The sequence below is a fragment of the Curcuma longa genome, chromosome 4 (genome assembly GCF_044706935.1).
Source record: "Curcuma longa cultivar G26 ecotype Majalengka, Jawa Barat chromosome 4, ITB_CL_G26_1.1, whole genome shotgun sequence".
NCBI classification, from domain to species: Eukaryota; Viridiplantae; Streptophyta; class Magnoliopsida; order Zingiberales; family Zingiberaceae; genus Curcuma; species Curcuma longa.
In genome coordinates, this window is record NC_133864.1 from 3526581 (window position 1) to 3548680 (window position 22100).

General features: G+C 36.9%; 2 protein-coding genes across 2 annotated transcripts; both read left to right on the plus strand.

Annotated features, from left to right (window-relative positions):
• The first annotated feature begins 2527 nt into the window (after positions 1-2527).
• LOC141826159 (dirigent protein 1-like) lies at positions 2528-4610 on the plus strand. The gene is made up of 2 exons (XM_074713407.1): positions 2528-2879; positions 4423-4610. The coding sequence occupies exons 1-2, from the start codon at positions 2528-2530 to the stop codon at positions 4608-4610; spliced, it is 540 nt and encodes a 179-aa protein (XP_074569508.1).
• A 5639-nt stretch (positions 4611-10249) lies between these two features.
• LOC141828298 (putative E3 ubiquitin-protein ligase HIP1) lies at positions 10250-18219 on the plus strand. The gene is made up of 6 exons (XM_074715700.1): positions 10250-10490; positions 13287-15026; positions 16446-16496; positions 17288-17386; positions 17481-17624; positions 17699-18219. The coding sequence occupies exons 2-6, from the start codon at positions 13305-13307 to the stop codon at positions 17828-17830; spliced, it is 2148 nt and encodes a 715-aa protein (XP_074571801.1). The 5' UTR covers positions 10250-10490; positions 13287-13304; the 3' UTR covers positions 17831-18219.
• The last annotated feature ends 3881 nt before the right edge of the window (positions 18220-22100 follow it).

Below are 22100 nucleotides of genomic sequence, written 5' to 3' on the forward strand. Positions count from 1 at the left end.
CTCGGTCTATCCGACCTACTAGGACTTCTTACCCGGTGTCTGGTCCTCTTGATTCAAACACGGGAGCCCCTACTTCCTTTGTTTTTAAGGTTCAACCCACATGGTTAGATCCGGATCATGGCTCATCCGGCGGTTAGTCCGGTGAAGAGCGGCCTCACTCTGATACCAATTGTAAGGTCCCCAAGGATGTCCGTATCTCCACAATGACATGATATTGTCCACTTTGGGCCTAAGCCCTCATGGTTTTGTTCTTGGGCTCTCCCCAAAAGGCCTCATGCCAATGGAGATATTTTCCATCCTTTTAAACCCATGATCTTTCCCATATGTTTTAGATGTGGGACTATTTTTGCACCTTTGCAACCCAACAGGGTCAGCCTCTTGGGGTTCGAGAAGAGGAGTAGTAGACAGAATTAGATTGTTGTCATCTATGTGAATAAGATGCAAGGTTGGCCGGGTCTCTCGATCATGGCATATGATTCAGGACCTTTGGCAGAAGGAAGGGAAGAAACTTGGGGGGCAATATGCGAAGGGAAGTACTGCTTTGTATGTAGGCGGGGCATGGGGATGAACTTAGCAGAGGGGTTGGCAGTCATGTTGGAAGAGGGGCTAGCTGAAGTTGTGTGTTTGCCGGATCATCTAGGTTGCGTCAGCTCGATGGAGTCTATTCTTTTCCTCTTGGAGAGAAATTTTACCACTGCAAAAATGCATGATGTTGTCTATAAAAAAGAGAAGAATTATGAGATAAGAATAAAATTTGTATTAATTATAGAAATCAATAAACTACCTATAGATTTGGGGCTAAAGGATTTGAAAAGGAATAGATCGAAATAAATAAAAGTTGATCGTCTAGGAGAGCTGAGACACTATATCTCCTATTTTGTAAGGCTTGGATGTGGGAGTCAAACTGGCAATGAGCTCGAGCAACTTTCAAATTAAGTTGGAGAAGTTCAGTCACCTAGGTAGATGAAAAAGGGAGAGGAAAACTTAGTTGGGCAAAGAAGAAAAGTTGTTTCCAGCCTTTATTAGACAAAGACATATCTATTAGAAATTGACAGTCAGGGTGAGCCATTAAGTAAAAATCCTCAAGTTCTGCCATTCTTAACTGATAGAAGCAATGGAATAGAAGAGGTGATAGGGGAAGGTCAAGGTATTTGAAAATGATGATCATGCCTGATAAGATTTTAAAGGAGTTGGGAGTAAACTAATTTAGGGAAATTTTGAAGAAGGTTAAGAGATGGAGGTAGATAGAGGCGATAGGAAGACGGAGTCCTCCTTCCAACTGGTCTACGAAGAGAGTCGTAGTGTCAAAGCAACAAAAGGGGTTTTGATTTTTTGGATGGTAGAAGAAACTCGATGAGATGAAGAAGCCATAGGAGTAAAGGAGAAAAAAAGGGACAGATGGAGAGTATTTACTGGTGGAAGAAAAGAAGCTACTGTTGAGAACGGAACAGAGAAGGAAGCTAAGTTGGTTAGAAATGAGGAAGAAGGAGCTAGGGTTCAGGTATTTGGAAAGTCAATAAAAGTTGCAATCATTTAGATTTCAGATTAAATTCAAAATGTCTCGTGAGGAAGCCCAGTAACTACGCAATCGTTTAGATTTTCAAGAGAATTTAGGTTTTTGGCACGAGAAAATCTGATACACATGTGACTGTTAAAATTCCCGAGTAGGGGCCATAAAAACATAAGGTGCTCAGAACATGGTTAAGGAGTTTTACAGTATTCAAGATCGGGAGCTAGCTTCATGACCTAGGTACACTCAGTTTTAGAAGCCTTCATTTAGGAAACTGTCTCAATGTTAAAGGGCTTAGGATGCATATTTTTTAAGAACTAGATGGTGGATGACTTTTTAGAAGCTGAAATAGTATAACCAAGTGGAAGGAGGTGGTGTGAGAGCTTGGGAGTGTGTGGTGCTCGGTGCTTGGGATTCAAGCTTAATTCGAGAATCAAGTTCTAGAATATGTTTGTGGGCGATGATTTAATTTAAAAATGAAACATTTTAGGAAGGTATGGTCGATAATGAAAGGACAACAAGAACACTCGACACTGGATACCCAAATTTCACCGTAACATTTGTCAAACCAAGTGCCAAAGTTAGATGCACCATGGGGTTCAGATGCACAATTTAAAATTATTTTAGATGCATAAATTTCATTAAAAAACTAATAATAAATTATATTAAATATCATTCGAATCATTATAAGACTGTGGTAAGTACTCCCACGCTCTTACGATGCCTTCTCGATTTTTTTATTGATTTATTTTTCTCTAATTCCTCGAACCCTTCAACTCGCTCATTTATTTTAATATTCTCGTGGGAAAAATGGCACTTCTTCTGTATACACATTGAAGTTCATGTGTTTGACGTAAAAGAAAAGGTTTAATATTTAAATCATTGATTAAGCTAAAGATCCATGTTTATGCTTAATTAATTATTTTTTATAGGTTTTAGCTTAATGAATTAATTGTTTAATTGCTATATTTATTAAACCTGAAATTTGAGTCATTATCACAATTCCCAATTCAATCAATGGCTTCTCCCCTCTTCCTCTTCCTCTTCCTCTTCCTCCTCCTCCTCCTCCTCTCAGCGCCTCGGCCGTCGGCGGCCCAATTACCCACCTCCACCCGCCTCCACTTCTTCCTCCACGAGATCTACGCCGCCGGGGACCCCGGCGCCACCTCCGTCGTGGTCGCCGGGGGCGACCCCTCCGCCTTCGGCTACGTGGGAGTCTTCGACGACGTGCTCCGAGAGGGCCCTGAGGAGGGCTCCACGACCATCGGGCGCGCGCAGGGCTTCAACGCCGAAGCCTCCACCCTCGCCGACCACGTCACTTTCCTCACGATCTTCAGCCTCGTGTTCATCGGCGGGGAGCTCAACGGCAGTTCGCTCCAGGGGCGGCTCAAGCTCACGGAGGGCCCTAGGCGAAATTTTTTTTTAAATGATTGTTATTATTTTAAAAAATTTTCTCTCACCCTTTTTTATTCGGACTTGAGACCACAAGGTATCTATGAGGTTCATCAAGTTTGAAGATGATCAATAATGCAAAGTTTATTCACATTGGCTTTGTTTGAAGATTTTACTCACAGAACAGGTTGCATGGCCATTGATTAGGAAATATAAAATATAAAACAAAGATTATTATCTTTGTGCCACAATCTACAGGATTTCTCTTCCAGTTTTAGTATACAAAAATGTGATGCTTAACTATTACTTTATCCTAATTTCTTTTGTAAGGTAGTCTATGATAAGGATCAAGACAAGAAGAAGATAGTGCTAATCATAGTCAAGCAAATTGCATAAATCATATACCAGTATGAGCAACTATGCTTATGTCCATATTTCTAGGCTCCAACATAGGTACTCAGTTGATTAAATTTCTAGGCATGGCAACTCAAATTTCTTTTTGAAACAAAAAAGAAGAGAGATTAAAATTAGAAAAGGTAGCATACTCAAATTCTTGATTATTTTTTCCCAACCAATCCCACCAGTTTCAATTGAATTTTCAATATTCTAATCATAATTTTTTGATTGATCATTTAATGTTACAAATTTAACAAGACAGTATTAAGGACCTAGTAAGCCCCTCTAAGAATTAATAGAATCACTATGTAGCATGAAATTAGCAAGACCCTATGCAAATTTCAAGATGTTGTGTAAACAATACTTAAACCATTCAAAAGCATCTTATGGTTTACCAAAAGAAAGTATTCTATTAGGGTATTAATGATGTCAAAGTGAGCACAATGTAAGGCAAGCCAAACGCAAGCCTACACCATGAAAACCCTAATAAGGAGTTGATTGATCAATGATCATGCCCAAAGAACAATGTCCTCATGGTCTAATTTGGATTAATAGACTTGAGAATCAATACCTCAACACTGATGATGCATTAAGAAAAATGGAGAATCAACCACTTTCGAAGAAAAAGGTGACGGCCAGAGGGGCGAGCGGCGAGCCTCGCGGTTTCGCCGGCGAGGAAGACGGCCAGAGGGGCGAGCGGCGAGCCTCGAGGTTTCGCCGGCGTCGGCGAGGAAAACCGTCGAAGAAGACTAGAAGAGGGCTCGTCGAACGGACCGGACGGAGGTGCTCCGTGCTGTCTTGCGCCTCAGGGGCCCTCGCGTCGAAGAAGTGGTTTCGCCGGCGTCGGCGAGACGGCGAGGAAAACCCTCAGGGATCAGGGAGATCGCGTCGGCAGACGGCAGGAGATGAAGCGTCGAAGTGTCGAACGGCGCGAGATCGGGAGGAGAAGGAGAACGCGTCGTTTCGAGGAGAGGGGAGATAAAGGGGATATCGGTATCGGGACGCGGTAAGATTTGATCGGATTTTAATCATTTATTATTTATTATCCCTAAATAATTTAAATTTTTTTGGGCCCCTTTTAATCCTGGGCCCTAGGCATAGGCCTTACCCGCCTATGCCTAAAGCCGGGCCTGGTTCGCTCGCGGTGGCGGGGCGGTCGGTGGTCGAAGGCGCCGCGATTACGTCGGAGCGGAGCATCGTCAGGGGCACCGGAATATTCCAGTCGGCGACCGGGTACCTAGTGAGCAGGCCGCTGACGGCGCCGGCGGGGCGGCTTCTGCGGGAATTCGATGCTTATATTTTACACCACTAATTGACCTTTTGTAGTGCCACGTGGCGATGAATAAGCAAATAAATCCATACTTTAAAGGTTGTAATGTATAAACTTATTAGTAAAGAGAGAGGAGTCATTTTAAAAATATCCAAAAATTAAAAGGGTGTTGTATTTTAGTATCACATTTTAAATTTTATTAAAATAGTACGTATTTTATCCATAATATAATTTCTAAAATATTTAGAATAATTTTAATTAAAACTGAAAATATGTAATCAAAATTATTTTAACTTTGATATTTTAATTTGGATAATCATTGGATTTTTTTTATTTTCTGTTAAAAAATTGAAGTCTAATATTTTTAATGGTTTTTTTGACTGACAGTTTGTTGGAAGGAGGTGAGGGAAAAGGAGAGAATGGTAAGGAAGGGGAAAGAGAAGATCCTTATTTGGAAGGGAGTGAGTTAAGGAGAGGAAGAAAAAGAGAAGGGTAAGCTTTCCCCTTGTATGTCCATGAATTCTTTACATCCCACATTGGAGTGTAAGGAAGGGGAAGAAAAACTTAAAAAATATTTATTCCAATTTTATTCTTATGTTAAAATATTAATTATTAAAATAACTCATCTATTAGGTTTTTGCACCATTGCTCCTTATCACATAACGCAGTTGTCACAGGATCTCATCGCTCGCACTATTCGACGTCAACCTTTGTCGTAAATTTCTCTGAAGATTCTATATAAAAATATATGTAAAAATATTGATTTAACTTTTATCATACCAAAGTGTACAGATTTTATATTTCGCATATTTATTATATATCTACTCATTATTTCTTTAAATTTTTTATTTATTTAAATCATAAATATTAATTTTTGTTTATCTCATGAGCTATATATATATATTTTTACATATAGATTTATTTTAAAAAGTAAGAGTATTTTTATAATTTTATATATTTAATCTTCATTTTCTTTCCTTTCCTCCCAAACAAGATATTATGTTACGTTAATGAACCTTCCTTTCCTCCCAAACAAAAAGAATATAAATACTTCCCTTCCCCTCCCTTTCTCTTCCTTCCTCTCCCTTCCCCTTCCGTTAATGAACATTCTCCCACCCCATTATATATATATAAAAGATTGATGTGCTGGGCGACAGCTTCGTGAGCGACATGGCTTAATCGATCAGCATAACGATTAAGCCTCCATTATATGGAGGCTTAATCGATCTGCTGATCGATTAAGCCATCTATTCTCCCAGTCGCGATTCCGGCCGAATCGCGCTGGATTTCGATCACAATCCGGTTAGAGAATGCCAGAGGAAGGAACGTCGGCCGCCGGCGGTCCTTCCTCGACCGGTCCCCAGCCGTGATTTGGCCGGAAACAGGATGCGATTCGGTTGGAATCGCGGCTGGCAGTGGCCGCACGCGATTCCGATCAAATTGCGCCGGATTTCGACCATAATCCGGCCGAAAATCGGCACCGATCGATGCGCCGATGAGTGGCGCGTCGATCGGGCCTGGTCCAGTGGCCGGCGGTGGCCGGACGACGGCGCGATGACGGCCGGAAGCGACGGAGGTCAGAGAAGAAATACTGTGCAGTGGACGGTCAGATTTCGCATGATCGGCGTGATGGATGGTGGATCTACGGCGCCTACGGGTGCCCACGAAATAGGCGCCCAGCAGATCAGTTATATATATATAATATATATATATATATATATATATATATATATGCTTTATGAGAAATGCTATTATGAGCGCCGGCTTCCTACGCGTCCGTGCGCGCCGATCACCGACCTCCACGCGCTTCCGCCGTCCGTTCATCGCTGTCCGACCACCAACGACCGTCAGACCGGACCCGTTGGAACCGCGACTCGCCGGCGCACATTTAGGCATCAGATTTCGGCCGGATTGGGCCAGAATCCGGCCGGAATTCCGGCCGAAACAAGGGCAACAGTGCCTGGCGCCACTGTCGGCCAGAACCCGGCCGGATTCCGGCCGAATCGCGGTCGGAGTCTGGCGCGGTCGGAGTCCGGCCCCGATTCGGTCGGAATCCGGCTGAATTCCGACCGAAATCGCCGCCAGACACCGGCGGCCGATTTCGACCGGAATCCGGTCGAATTTCGGCCGAAATCGGCCGCCGTGTGTCTGGCGGCGATTTCGGCCGGATTCCGATCGAATCGGGGCCGGACTCCGGCCACCTCCGGACCGCCTGCGAGTCGCGGTTCCTACGGGCCCGGTCCGGCGGCCGGCGGTGGTCGGACGGCGATGAACGGGCGATGGGAAGCGGCGAAGGTCCGAGGAGAATCACTGTGCAATCGGACGGCTCATGTTTATCGCGATCGGAAGCTGACGGCGGAGATGTAGGCGCTCACGGGCGCGCACAGAATCGACGCTCATAATAGCAAATTTCTTATTCTGAATATTTTTATTTTTATTCTCAAAATTTAAAATTTTTTTTATTCTGAATATTTCATCTTTATTTACTAAATTACTCTCATATTTTAATTACGGTGAAATTTCATCAATATAATAATTCTAGTTTCAAATTTCACAGGTCATTTGTTGAATTTTGAAATATCATCAGATTAAAATTATAAGACATAAATTAGATTTTATTATTATTTAATTTTAAAATATTTTTATTCCCATAAAATAGTAGGGACTTATATTTTTATTATTATTATTTGAATAAAAATATATCTGCTAAAAATCATTATTAAAATATTATTAAATAATTTAGCAATATTATCAATTGAAAAAAATTTATTATTAAAACTTGAATATAAAAATTTAATTAATAATTTTGCATCTCAAAAAGCTAAAAAATTTAATTTTATATAAAAAATTTATTTTTAAAATTAATATTTTAATTTATTTTAAAAAAATTTTTAACCCATCATTATCGGTCTCAAGTCCGAATAAAAAAGAATGAGAGAAAATTTTTTAAAATAATAACAATCATTTAAAAAAAAACTTTTTTCAGGAAGCTTGAGCCGCCCCTGCTGGAGACCAATGGAATGCCTTTTTTTTGTTCATCAATCACCATCATACAATATGCTTGAGAATTTTTTTTCTTCTTCTTTCTTTCTCTTTCTCGTTCTTTTTTTTCTTTGAGTACATAGAAGATTTTTTTTTTCAACAAGCATTCTTTCAACACATATTTGTCTCCCCCACATTTAAAATTTGTCTGCCTCGGACAATATAATTCATCATGAAATCACCCAATGCTCTCATCACATGATATGAAAAGGAAAATTAATAAAGATATGACAATGACAATGTAATGACAATGAGAAGATATGGTAAGGAAAGTACAATGAATTATAAAAGCATCAGATAGAATGTACACCGGTAACAATGACCAAGTGAGGGAAGAAATCAAAAGATAGACAAGAAAAATTACCTTCATCACATTTATGCAAGCTTATGTTATTGTATTGAAAAGAATCAAAGCAAGTTTTAGAATGTCGAGTGCAACCACATACAAGAGGATAAAAAATAGGCATGACTAAAATCCTCACTAGGTAAATAAAAACCATCAAGCTCAATCTATCAAGGTAAAATCCATCACCATACTAATAACCACATGCAAGCAAAACATTCAATTATGTCAGAGAATCTAAAAACTTGACAGTTAAACTTAACAAGCTTTTACTATTCTCAAAGCATTACGAAGGAATCACAAGGAAATGCAAACACAAACTACACAAAATGGATGAATGGAAATAAAGTAAGTAAAGCAAAACAAACACACATGCACAAAGATAAAGAAAAGCAAGAAAAAGTAAAGAAAGGAACATACTCCCTTAAGGTCATGTTGGATGAAGGCGATTCATAAGTAACATCCAAGCTTGGAGTGAAATGATTTGAGTGGTGGAGAGAGCCTTCTTCATGTGATCGTCTTGTGTTGCTTCCTCCATCATCATCTCCTCGAAAGTTCTCCCGGATGGTTGGAGACAGTTCAATTGAAGGAGCAGTCTGGAGGTGGAATAATTGTGGTTGAAGTAGGTACCGCTCCTTCCACCATATGTACTATGAATGTTTTTTCGGGCAGTTGGAGGCGGTTTAGCTAGAGTGTCCACTTCGGAGGCCAGATGATTTCAATTATGGTCATGGTCTTCTTTAAGTGGTAAAATGCATCCTTACATGATCAATTAAAAATGAACTGTTTGTAGAAATCTAGAGCATTGACAAGGAAAGGATGCATCTCTTGCATGCATATGGGGTAAGAAAGAGCTGGAACAATATCAATCTTAATAGAGCATGTATTAGAAAATAAATCACATTGAACAAAATCAACAATAGATACCTTTATGAAATTATCTAAAAAATAAGCATTTATACTAATCATGGAGCAATGGGAGGTACCTGAAGCATTACAAAGATTGTATTGATCAGAAAGAGACTCTAGCTGTAGATAAAATTGTTGCATAACTGAAGGAAACAATAATGCGGGGATAGCCTCCATTGCACAAATCTTTGCACTTACATTTACAACAATATCACAAGCAGATTCGGATGGAAACACACCAACATCATCATCATTAGTATCTAGAATATCAACAGCTTCATCTAGAATTTTATATGCACCATCATCCATGACTACATCATCTACAACCACATCACAATTTACAACATCAACAATTTCATCCTCACATGCTAGCTTCAGCAACATCAGTAAAAATTTTACATGTATCACCCTCATTGACAACATTATCATCATCAATAAATTTACAACAACTACAATCTCATCAAAAATCCTACATACATCAACCAACATCATCAATATTTGCATCATCCTTGGTCTCTACACATTCATCTACAATAACATTACAAGCAGAAGCAGTTGGCAACACACAAATATAATCATCCTCTAAGTCCTGCATTGATGTTTCTGTCTGACTGTGAACAAGAGTTTTTGCACTGAAGTCCTGGAATGCCCCCTAAGAAATTGGCTCTACTTGTTGAAATGGTTGATGTGGCTAGGTAGGCGTCGAGTCATTCAAAAAAAGTTAAAAAGTTAAAAGACGCACTAACAGATATTTTGTATCCAAAATATTAATTCTTTAGTTTTTCAAAAAATACTTACTATAATATAAAAAACTTACTATTTAATCGGAGATTCTTTATTTTTAAAAAATATTTTGATAATTTATATAATTTAAAGCATCCTTTTAATTTTTTCTCTTATTTTTTCCCCTTTTCATTGTTTATCCTTTTCCACCCTTCGTCTTTTTTCATCACTCTATTTATCCTCCGGAGTAAACAGCGCGCAGTAGTTAGTCTACTCTTCCACCCAGCCGATGTGGGCCCAACTAGTTGCAGCCAATTAGATTCCTGGAAGTATCGTCCAGTTGAGAAATCACCGCGGCGTACCCATAAGTTACCCATCTGAAGCACGTGGCTCTGCGGGTTCACGTGGACGGATCTCTCGCTCGTGACGAAGTTCGTCAACAGCGACCGGATCGATCCACGTGTCCTCTCATCCACAGCTTTGGTGGGGCCTGGCGGGGTCCGGCTAATAGGAGATCGTGGAAACTGAGAACGCTGTCCTCGCAGCGGCAGTTAGTTGGATGCGAACGGGAATTTTCCAATTAAAATTCAAAATTAGGAAAAACATTTTTTTTAAATTTATATTTCCCCAAAATATTCTCTCCCATTTCTTTCCGTCCCTGGTTGGCTTCTTGCCGTTCGTTCTCCGACCATCCATCCTTCAATCCATCCCCCCTCGCTCGCGCTTCTCCACCAATCGATCTCTTGTTCCCCGTCTGCGCTGAGGCCTTCGTCGATCGAGTAGTTGATCGCACAGGATAGGAGAAGGAGCGGAGAGGAGAGGGGCGGTGGGGGGTTGCTTGGTTTTCTTAAAAAGGGGCCGATCCTGTGCCGCTTGGTCGACTTCGGTTTATCCGTCTTAACCAGGTGCGTTCTCGTTAATCGACTAGAATCCAAGCAAAAAGTCGGGTTTTTTTTTTAATAGCGAATTCTGTCTTGTGCTTGAGAAGAAAACGCCTCGCAAATCCTTTCTTTGTGAAATTTCTTGGACAGATCTGCTTTTCTTGAAGACGTTTGTTTCCATCGATCATCGATTTGGGTTCTTCATTTCTTTTCCTGATGTGGTAGTTTGCTGGGGATTTCCTGGTTTTGTTATTTATATTTTTACGTTTCTTTTTAAAATTCTGTATACAAGATGGACTTTTGACTCGGGAGTAAATTTCTAGCTTGTTATACTTATAGCATTTTGTTGGAAGGGCTTCATCTTTTTTTCCTTAATGGGACAAAATCTGGAAGTTAAAGCTTGCTTGCGTAGCGCGACCTCTCCTCTTTTGTGCTGAACAATTTTAACTGAATAATCTGCCGCTGACTTATGATTTTTATTATCAAGCTTGACAGGTATTTCCTTGATTGGACAAAATCTGGAATTTAGGGCTTGATTGCGTAGTACTACATCTCTCTTTTTCTTGTGAATCATTTTAGCTGAGTAATCTGTTCGCGTCCTTGAATTTTATTTTCAAGCTTGACAAATATTTAAAATTTGACCTTATAAATTTGAGAAGCAACTGGGATTGCTGAATCCAATACATTCACACATATATTCAATATAAACTTCACATTTTATCTAAAATTCGAAGTCGTCTTGGAATCACTTAGGAGCACATTTATACGTGGATATTGATTGCCATTTGAACCCTGGACAGTCCTTGCTTATAGATTTTTTGTTTTCCAAGTCCTTATGTTCGTCATAGATAATTAGTCTAATCTTGTTCATGATTCATACAACTCACTATCTTCTGATACAAGACAAGATAGGGCAACATGGTTCTAGGTGATGACTTTATCAATGCAATCTTTTAGACAATCAGAAAGATAAAGGTTGTTGTGACTAACTTGAACTTGTTCATTGTATGCGCAAAGTAGGGATAGTGAATCATAATTGAAGAATGGACTGGAAATAATATCTTTGGTTGCCATAGGCAAATTTTAATTACTTGAGTTGTGGAAATTGGTGGGCTTACTTTTCTTCTACATATTAATTTCGTTCTGTTGTTTACTTCAGCATGCATGGTGGACACACTTTCATCTTGAATTGAGAAATTTCATCGATAGACTTCTGTTTCTTCATGTTAACACCTCCTTAGTCTTAAACAAAAAGTTTTTTTTACATGATCTGTTTTGTGTGTATTTCGGCTTATTTACTAACATATTGATAGGAATTCTCAAAGCTGTCATTTTCCATATATTTTGAGCCAAGGCTTTCCTGATTTTGGCTGGTAGCTTAATCCTGTGTATTTTGGTTTATTTACTAACATCTTGATGGAAATTCTCATAGCAATTATTTTCCATATATTTTTGAGCCAAGACTTTCCTGATTTTAGTTTGTAGCTCAATCCTTGTCTCTATTGTCTGAGTGAATTGGAACATAACTATGATTGCACCTTTCATGTGATTTCTTTCTTTATGTTATTTATGCCTAGTCGTTTCTAGGGGACGTTTTTTTGTTCAAATTTCAGTTTGTTAGATGCTAAAAAAACATATTGTTCTTTTATGCATTTCTCTCTATATTTTTTGGTTCACAATTTTTCTCTTTATCATGAATCATTAGGGTAAAGTTAACAAGTCTATCACATGCTTGTTAAATTTGCTACAAACCTATGATGCCATTTATTTTCTATTTAAGTTGTTAGTTGCTGACATGCCAACATGCCATGTCATCAACATATCTAGTTCACAATTCACATTACTTTGCAATCAATCATATCATTTCATATATTGTACCTACACCAAATAAACTCCTTATAAACCTTACAAAACTTTTGTAAGGGGTGTATTTGGTTAGATTTTTAAAAAACTGATATAATTGATTAGAGAGGTGATGTGGATTGTGAGGTGGATAATTTGATGATGCGACTTGATGATGCATCTGCAACTAACAACAATTTGATGGAAAATGAGGAAGATGGATGTTACGAATTTGACAAATACTCAATAGGTTTGTTAATTTTGAAAGTTCTTGATAGATTCGTTAAAACAGATAAAGTATGTGGTAGATTTATCAATTTACCCAAATCATTGTGCTCTTTTAATTGATAACACTGTATTGATCAATGATAGACATGTCGACCATGTTTTTATGTAGTTATCTGGGCAGTACATTGTTCCATCTGGAGCCGACTGATATGCATATGTGTACTTGATCTCTTCTCAAACTCCTTGTTAATTATTTCCATAACAGTTTATTTGGTTTAAGAAATAACTTAGAAAAGTCAAGGGAAAAGCTAGTCTGATGGTTAAATAATTCATCATCTTTATTAACTATCAAGTAATAATAGAAATATAAAGAGTTGAACAGCCCAACAACACTTCAATTTGCTTGTTGATCATGATAAATGACAAAGTTAAAAAAGGTTAGGAAACAATGGAAGTATGCTGTCCACGTCGAATGCATGTAGATTTGATTCTTAGAGTGAGACTGGAAGTAATATAACTGATAGAGGCATATAATGTAGTTATGCAACCACTCACTGGAGCTACATATCATTTTATTCCAATGTGTTATAGCAGCAAAATTTGTTGAACTGCTTGTGTATCGTGACAGAAGCTTGTTTTCCATCTCATTAATGTTTACAGCTACCATGGTTAAATTGAGCTATCTAAAGAGTTTTTTTTATGCACAAAAAATTTAGTATCTTCTCCACTGATGTCATTTTTCTTAAACAGAAGGTTCAATTTGCTTTAATGCCAGAACAAAAGAATTTTTCTCAACCCTATGACAATTCATTTGAATTTGAACCTGGTTCCAGTTCAAGCAGCGCAATGAATCAGCGAGTTTTGTGGAATAACATGCTTTTCAATCCAACAGAGGTTCAGAGTATGACAGGTCGGATAGCATCGCCTGAAGATATAAATATTCCATGCCTAAGCATGGCTAATCAAGATAATGCTCAATTGAATATTTGGGGCTCAAGAGGCTCTAGTTCTTCTAGTCAACACCATCAACAAGGTATCCACGAAGATAACAAATGGGAGCATGGCTGGACACCATCTACAACAATTACCTCTCGAGGCGGGCCTACAATAGAAGAAAATCATTCTTATGGCTCTCCTATGCTTTCATTGGATACTGTCAACAGAAGTCTTAATGTAGCTCAGGTTGATGGTATCCCGACTTTTTCACAAAATAATCTGCAGTTCAACAATTTGCAGCAGAACAGAGAGATTGCTGCTGCTCAAGTTGGTTTAGGCAATGATCTCTCGGAGTCAACACTATCCCATCCTCCTTATATGTTGGGTTTCTTAGACAGCGAAAGTGTTTCCGTGCCAATTGATTTATCCATTTCTGGTGAAAGTTCTGAGAATGTTGGTCTTTTGAGGGAAGATGATGACAGACCAGAAAATTCATTGGATGAACGACGCATATCCTGCAAGAGAAAGAACAGTGAAGCTGGACAGTCTTCAGTAAGTGGAAATGCAAGCTCTTCTCAGCAAAGGGACAGTAGTTTACTATATTCTCATATATATAATCCTGTAACTACAAGCATTTCTAGCTCTGCAGGGTATACTTCTATTGCACCTCCTCCAGAAGAGTATCCTGTTACTTTTGCAAGAGGAGTCGCCCCTGATTGCTATGCCTCAGCAAGTACAGCGGGGCATGCAGAAACCTCACGGAGGAATCACCGTGTGAGAATTAACCCTGCTTTGCCACATCCCAGTTCATGGTTAGCAAATACCACTAGGCAATCAGACTCCTGGCTATATAATCAACCTTCTTCTTTTTGTATCTCACCAAATCAGTCCCTTGAGCCGACACAAGTACTATCCCCCACAAGTTCTCAAAACCAACCTCTTCTACAAGTTGTTCCTGGCCTACCCCAAATTGTATATCATTTTCCATGGAGTGGACCGTCAAATTCAATAATTGGTACATCATCAGGCTCATTTAGTGCGGAGGACAGAATTTTTGCTGCAAGAGAGGTGAATCAGTCTAGTAATATGTCGGCTCGCAGCAATTTGGAACTTGTTCCTGCAACAAGTGTAAGGAACATGTCACAACTTCGCACTAACAGGAACTTAGATGGTAGAATTGTAAACATGGCTACAAATTCACAGGCTGGTACAAGCTCAGGGTTGCATCCAACATTAGGATCTTCTTGGGTACCTCGTCAAAATCCTACACAATTTTCTCAACCCTTAGCAGAAGCTACTTATCCACCTTTGTTTCCACCTGGAAGCTCTGAATCTGGAGGCCAGAGCACTAACTTCCCTCCACAGCATTCTGGTCATTCTTTGAGCTCACAGGATGTAGCTCAGATTAGAGCAAGTTTGCGTGGCCCACCACCAACATCTCATGCAAGGTCGCCAAATTTGTTGAGAAGGCGCAATCATGGTCTTTTTGGTGCTCCCATATCTCTGAGAAATTTAACGGCCGCAGGGGAGGAGAGAAGTAGGATGTTGTCAGAGGTATTTGTCAATCTGGCATTTTTTATAATTCAAGAGGAACTTTGATGCTGACTATTTTTTCTTGATTATATTTTTATTACATTATGATTTCACTTTTGCTTTGTTTCGTTTGATCACCCAGGAAATAGTTTTCACTTTCAAATATAATTATTCCTTAACAATTTGTAATTCTATTTATCATGGCTACTGTTGAACAATATAGTACTAACAGTGATACAAATCAATAGAAGATAGAGATACAATTGACTCTTCATCTACCTCTGTCATGCCCATGTTGAATATATGATACTTGAACACTGATTACTACATTGATCTCTAATGGCCATGTCAAACCTTGATCTGTTTGACGTGTGCAGTACTTTTTCATTTTCACCTAGTTTGTTCTAGCTCATGTTTCTGCAAACAAAACCAGATTTACTTCAAGATGAGAAACAGTTGGTTCAGCTCACTTAATATAACCGACTCCCCACTATGTTTACTAGGGTGTTCATAAGATGATTCAATCTTCCCAAACACGGAACATATGGAGGGAAAAATGAGTCTCCTTGTTTTTAGGTTGCAGACATACTTAAATCGCCAGTGGAGTCTATTACTCTTTTAAGGCCATCATTTAGTTACCCTGTTTGTGGTCAAATTGTGTGTGAATGAGCACTAAAAATGTAATTCAAGCTTGCTCAATCTCCAAAGTATGCCCACCATAGTATGAGGTTGGAAGATTTTTAATTGAGCCAACCCAGGCTAAGTCCAGTTTGCTCAATCTTATTCACTTGTAGTTCTTTGTGCTCAGAGTTCATCTTGACCTTGAGAATGTGGAAGGGTGAGGCAGCATGATGTTGAGTGGCAGTAGAAATCAAAAGTTGCAGCGATGCTAGAACTGGGTTCTATGGAGTATAATGGTTGCGAAGAGGAAAATGTTAGAATGCTTTGGATGAAATAGAAGACGGGAAAAAAATAATAGAACAAGAGAAGGATAAGTATAATTCCTGCAATGTTAAAATGAGGAGGGAACTAAGATCAACATTTTTAATTGCTGGCCATAACATGAGATGAAGGTGAGAGCTACTCCTTTATTTTTTGATAACGGGTAGATGGTCTTCTCCCTTGGTTCATCTACCGGGTAAATTCAGAGCTACTCCTTTATGTTTGATTGATTGGTCACTTGTCGCAAGTTGCAAAAGCTTAAACTATGAAGGAAAGCTCAATCTACACTTTTATACTAGCATATATAATTGATGACGCTCACCGTGTTTATTAGTGTTAATGCTAATGGCTGTAGCTTCCTAGTTGCCTACCACCTGGGCTTTTATGGAAGTATGCTTTGCTTCACTGTAAAGCCTAACTATTATCTTTACGGCTGAAACATCTCTGTGGAAGTTATGCAGTTTTTCTCAATGTACTTATATATATTTCTGCCATCAGATCCGTCATGCATTGGAATCCTTACGCCGAGGGGATGGTCTTCGACTTGAGGTGAGTGTCTTACCAATTTTATCATACAGTATTGAGTAGCAACTAGTAAGACTGCATTTTTTCCCCCAAAGAATAGATGCTACTGAAGTGTGGATTATTATTTCTGGCCGATTAATGATTCAAATGGATATGATTTTGAAGCCCAATTGTTTTATCACTCACCAAGTTTGTTACCATTGAGTTGGTGGGCGAATTAATAATGGTAATGTTGACAATAGATTCCCATGAGAGTTCCGAGGAATCTAATCGTTAGGAATGCAACAAATGATAGTGTGAGATTGACATGTTTGACTGTGAAATTCCCATGTTTTGGTTGAGAAATGTAGTGGCAAGAATGTGTAGTAATATGTTTTAGTTTTCGACATATCACTTGTCAATTAACTTAGCAATATCATTTAATTATTTTATACAATTAACCAGCTTTTATGGCACGTCGACAGCCACTGTATTTGAAAAGCCAATTGATGGAAAGAGAATCAACCTGTTGTCCCATATAATTTTTATCACATGCTCTCTGTGACATGATCATACTCAAATAATTAGCAAAGTTTGATTTTCCTACATTCTTTGCATCTTTTCGATAATGTGTGCTAAATTTCAACACTTAAAAAGATAGGTTCATGTAGTTTAATATGTTCAGTCACCGATGTGGTTTGCATAGAGGTCTGTTAGTCATGTTAATCTTTCTGTTATTTGAACTTGTTGATATTAACCTTGTACCTCAAGGATTTTGTAAACATACCCTACTTTTCCATTTTGTGTAATTTGATATGCTTGATCTTAACTTCCAGGATGTCATTATCCTCGATCAGACTCTAATTTTAGCGGGCAGTGATTTGCATGATAGGCACAGAGACATGCGTCTTGATGTTGATAATATGTCGTACGAGGTATGGACTGATAGTCTGATTTCATCTGGCTCCAACAATTTTTCCTTGTCCTGTTAAGATATTTCGTCGAATCCAAGTTCATACTTCGTTATAGGAACTCTTGGCATTGGAAGAGAGGATAGGCGATGTCTGCACTGGATTGAACGAGGACAAAGTTATCAAGTGTCTGAAGCAGATGAAGCATTCATCGACGACTCTTGGATCAACTATGGAACACGAACCATGTTGTATCTGCCAGGTATTTGTCTAACTATTCAACCTTATCAAAAGTTACTCAGTAACCGATGGAATCTTACTCTTCGATCGTCTCAGGAAGAATATGTTGAAGGCGATGAACTCGGGATCTTGGATTGCGGGCACAATTTCCACACAGCTTGCATCAAGCAGTGGCTAATGCACAAGAATCTGTGCCCCATTTGCAAAAACACTGCTCTTCACACATGATGATGCTCAATCAGTGATTCAAACTCGATCGGATAGGACCCTCCTCAATAACTTTGATTCGTCGCATTGGATTATTGTAGCCTAAAATCAAGTGCGAAACTGCTTTATTTTCTAAGACCCCCAACTGTCAAATTTTGCCAATGGCTCAAATTGGAGTCAATTGACTGAAACTACCCTACTATTGAATAACCAAGCAAACTCTAAACTGTTCGAAATACCGCGAAATAGGTCTTCCGAGGTTTTATGTGTCATTGCCAAGAGGTAGTAGGGTGGGTGTCCTCTCGCAATCCTGAAGATCAATGCTACTGGAGAGTTTGTGTTATCGAACTTTATAGCATTATGATTCAATTTTCTGTATGGATTGCTTCAATAGAATGCAACTTTGTCCATGAATTCTATAACCAGGTTTTACTTGGTTAGTTGATTGTTTTCAGAATTGGACTTGTCGACTGAACCAAATCGCCTAACCCATTCTAATCCATTCAAACTGGACCATTTATCGGTTTGATGTGTTTTCATGAGCAAACAAAATGCTTATTACTTTCTCGAAAAACATGTCACAGTTTGTTACTTTAAACTGCTGGAGAATCCATCCTCGACTTGCAACACTCTTTCTAGTGAAACAAACTCCCCAAGGTAAAGGAGAGGAGGCGCGAGAGAAGTCATCGTAGTAGAAGATAGCATAGAGTGATGACGACGATACATCCCCCTCCCATTAGTAGCACTTCCGTGGAACAATCAAAGGATCATCGTATCGAAAATGCGATGAGGTGATCTACCATTACTTCAAAACTGTTGAAGCTAAGTCATATAAACCTTCTACCTTAGCACACCATATCCTAAAATTCATCCAACATCGATATTTTGTTCGAGTGTGAAAGCCTAATTCGTAAACTAGGATTACATATCGTTAGCAATTGAGCAAATCCAATGATGGTTAAGATCTAGTAATGCCTCCTCGATAAAATTTTCGATAAGCAATAATTGTGGTAAAGATACATGTATAGAACTCATTACAAAGAAAAGTGAAATAGTAAGAGATAAAAACCCTAATATTTGGGAATCCAATTAATGCTCTCATCATATGCATGAATTTATCTTTTATTCAGGTCTCTTTGCATATTATTCCCCAAGCTTTAGATGAACTATTTTTTTAAAAAAAAACAAAAATTAAAGAAATGATAATTAGAAGAAAATATCTACATATTGAAACATAAACTTTTCATATGTACAATTTTGCAATAAATAAAACAAGAAAGAAAAGAACTTGAATTTTATTCCACTTCATAAATTTGGACCACTATATATATAAAATACATTATAGAGAGAGAGAGAGAGAGCAACAAACTTAGCTTGTTAATCAATCAATCAACTATTATCAATCAATCAATTATTATTATTTTGATTTTTTTAACCTTTATTTTGAAGGCCTAAATGTATCTTTTGCTAAGGACTAATAAATTATATGCTTGTTTTTAATTATTTCCTTGTTAATTAATTAATTAATTAATTTTATCCTTATCATTTCCTTGACTTTCTAGCCTTTATTTTGAAGTCCTAAATGCATTTACCCCTAATGACTAATAAATTATATGCTTGTTTTAAATTATTTCCTTGTTAATTAATTAATTTTTTCATTATCATTTCCTTGACTCTATAACCTTTATTTTGAAGTCCTAAATGCATTTCCCCCTAATGATTAATAAATTATATGCTTGTTAATTAATTAATTAATTATATTATTATCATTTCCTTGCCTTTTTAACCTTTATTTTGAAGGCCTAAATGCATATTTCCCCCCTAATGACTAAGAAAAATAGGTCCAAAACATGAATGCACATTAATTGGCCAAATGTTGTAGTCAATTATATTAGGTTGGTAGCAAGTGTGGTCATAAAACACTCAATGATGTTTAGAATTTTTAGAAATTTAGAGGAAAAAAGAAATTAATTTCACTCATTTTATGCATAGAAATGACAAGGAACAAGTGAAAAACAAAATGGGTTTAGATAGAATGTATTTTTCAATCATCCACTTAGTAGTTTACTAGTAGGTGAGCTTTCACTAGCATTTCCATGGATGTTTAGCCTAATCATTCTTCCATTCTTATCAATTGATTAGTGCTTCATTCATATAATAAACACTTTTTTATTGTTAGTTTTATAAGTTTAATCCAAATAAATTAGATCCATTATATAATTTTATAATGATAAATATGATTTTGAAAGAATAAATATGTTTTTTCCTGACAAAAGTTAAAAGGGCACCTTATTTTTTCATCTCTAAATATCCTTATTCCAACATTGTTATGGTAGGTTTGGTTAAACTGCTACAATGTACTCAAAATTATTATAAGTAATTTTGGTTGCTCAAATGTTTATTGAAATTACTCCAACTTAGTTAAAACTGATCAACTATTATTATAGTAATTTTAACCAAAATTGCTATAATATGGAATAGTTTTTAAAAATCTACCTATAATTGGAATAGTTTTGACTAAAATTGTTACAATATAGATAAATTGACTAAAAATATTTGGAGTAGCTACTCCATCTTAAAACAATTTTAATTAAAAGTATTCTATGTTGGAGCAGCATTAAACAAAACTATTTTATGTTATAGAAATTTTGGCGAAAACAATTCCATATTATTATTGTTTTAATTTGGCTTGGCAAAACTACTATAACATAACTAAAATAAGAGTTTTTTCATAATAAAAAAAAGGATGAGATGCCCTTTTAATATTTTCTTAAAATAGAATATCTTTTGACAATAATAAGAAATTTTTTTAAAAAAATATCCTACCCAAAAATATATTAAAAACAATCAACATCCTCCTATATATCAAAGTGTCACCAACTTTCCAATAATATATCTACTAAAACACATTCCTCAATAATTAAAAACACATTGAACAAAAAAATTAATTTCTTCTAAATTTTAATTCAATTCTTTTGTCTCTAAGTTTACCTAATTTAATAGGAGTGGACAATTGAGTTGTTTATCTCCAACTAGGTTAGGTTTTCCCTATCACTCACGTGATAACAATAGTATACCTACCAAGAGACATGCTTCCAATTAATAAAAGCTACTTTAATTAAACTATCTACTTTCAATTTAATTATCTTCCATATGAAAATAATTATCTCATTATATTAACATAGCTAGGTACAATTTAAATTAATTAATTAATTAATTGTGTTAAAAATAATGACATGAGTTTATAGAAGAATTATTGCTATTAAATATTAAAATTGGAGCATGCATTCAAATTGTTTCAATTATACATAAATTTTTTTCTTCAAATGACTTAATAAATAATGTATTTTAATAAAAGTTATGTTTAAATTATATCAAAATTACTTAGACTTAAATATATATAGTAAATCATGATTTATATAACATAATACCTATGCTTAGACCTACTTTGAATCATGGTGATTTAATCTTTTAGCTCTTGACTTATTTTAAGCTATGTTATATATGCTTAGTGTAATATAATAACTTGGATCGAGCATGACCTATTGACATCTTTATTTAATGAGCAAAAATCAAAGGAATGTCAATAGTTATTTGGATGGTCAAAAGGATTTTCTTTTTTTTTTTAAAAAAATTTAAAATAATATCTAATATATCCAATATATTTTTATTTCAAAATACTCTTATTTCAATATATTATTATAGTAGCTATCAAACCGATGCTATATATATATATATATATATATAAACTTAATAAACATTATTTAAATTTAATTAAAATCATTTTAATATGATCTATTGTAATATCTATTTAAATAGTTGTTGGCTGATATTTTGATAAGTTGATATTTTTTATAAAATATATTCTCTCTATATATATATATAGTATTTTTACCAAATTAAATTAAAAAAGAAATGATTTACTTTATAGTACATTATAGTATTTTTATTTTATTTTAAAAAACTTTTAATAAAAATTATAATCGGGGACCTTTTTAAAAATTTCTTTTTAACCTTTATTTATTTACCATAAATGCAAGTAATAAATCTAGTCCTTGCCTTGCCCTGTCTAATAATGGAAGGAGACCAAAGTCAACAGAGGGGCGGGGACCATCCGAATCCACCAATGGATTTCCAAATCTCGGCTGTCCTCTGTCGGCACGGATCCAGGACATCCCCTCCTCAGCATGTCTGCTGCGACCGCCGACACTTTGCTCTTCCCCTCGATTTTCCACCCGCTCCAGCCAAAAGGCATCAGCATCATCAATGGTGGTCTCAGCTTTCACTCCTC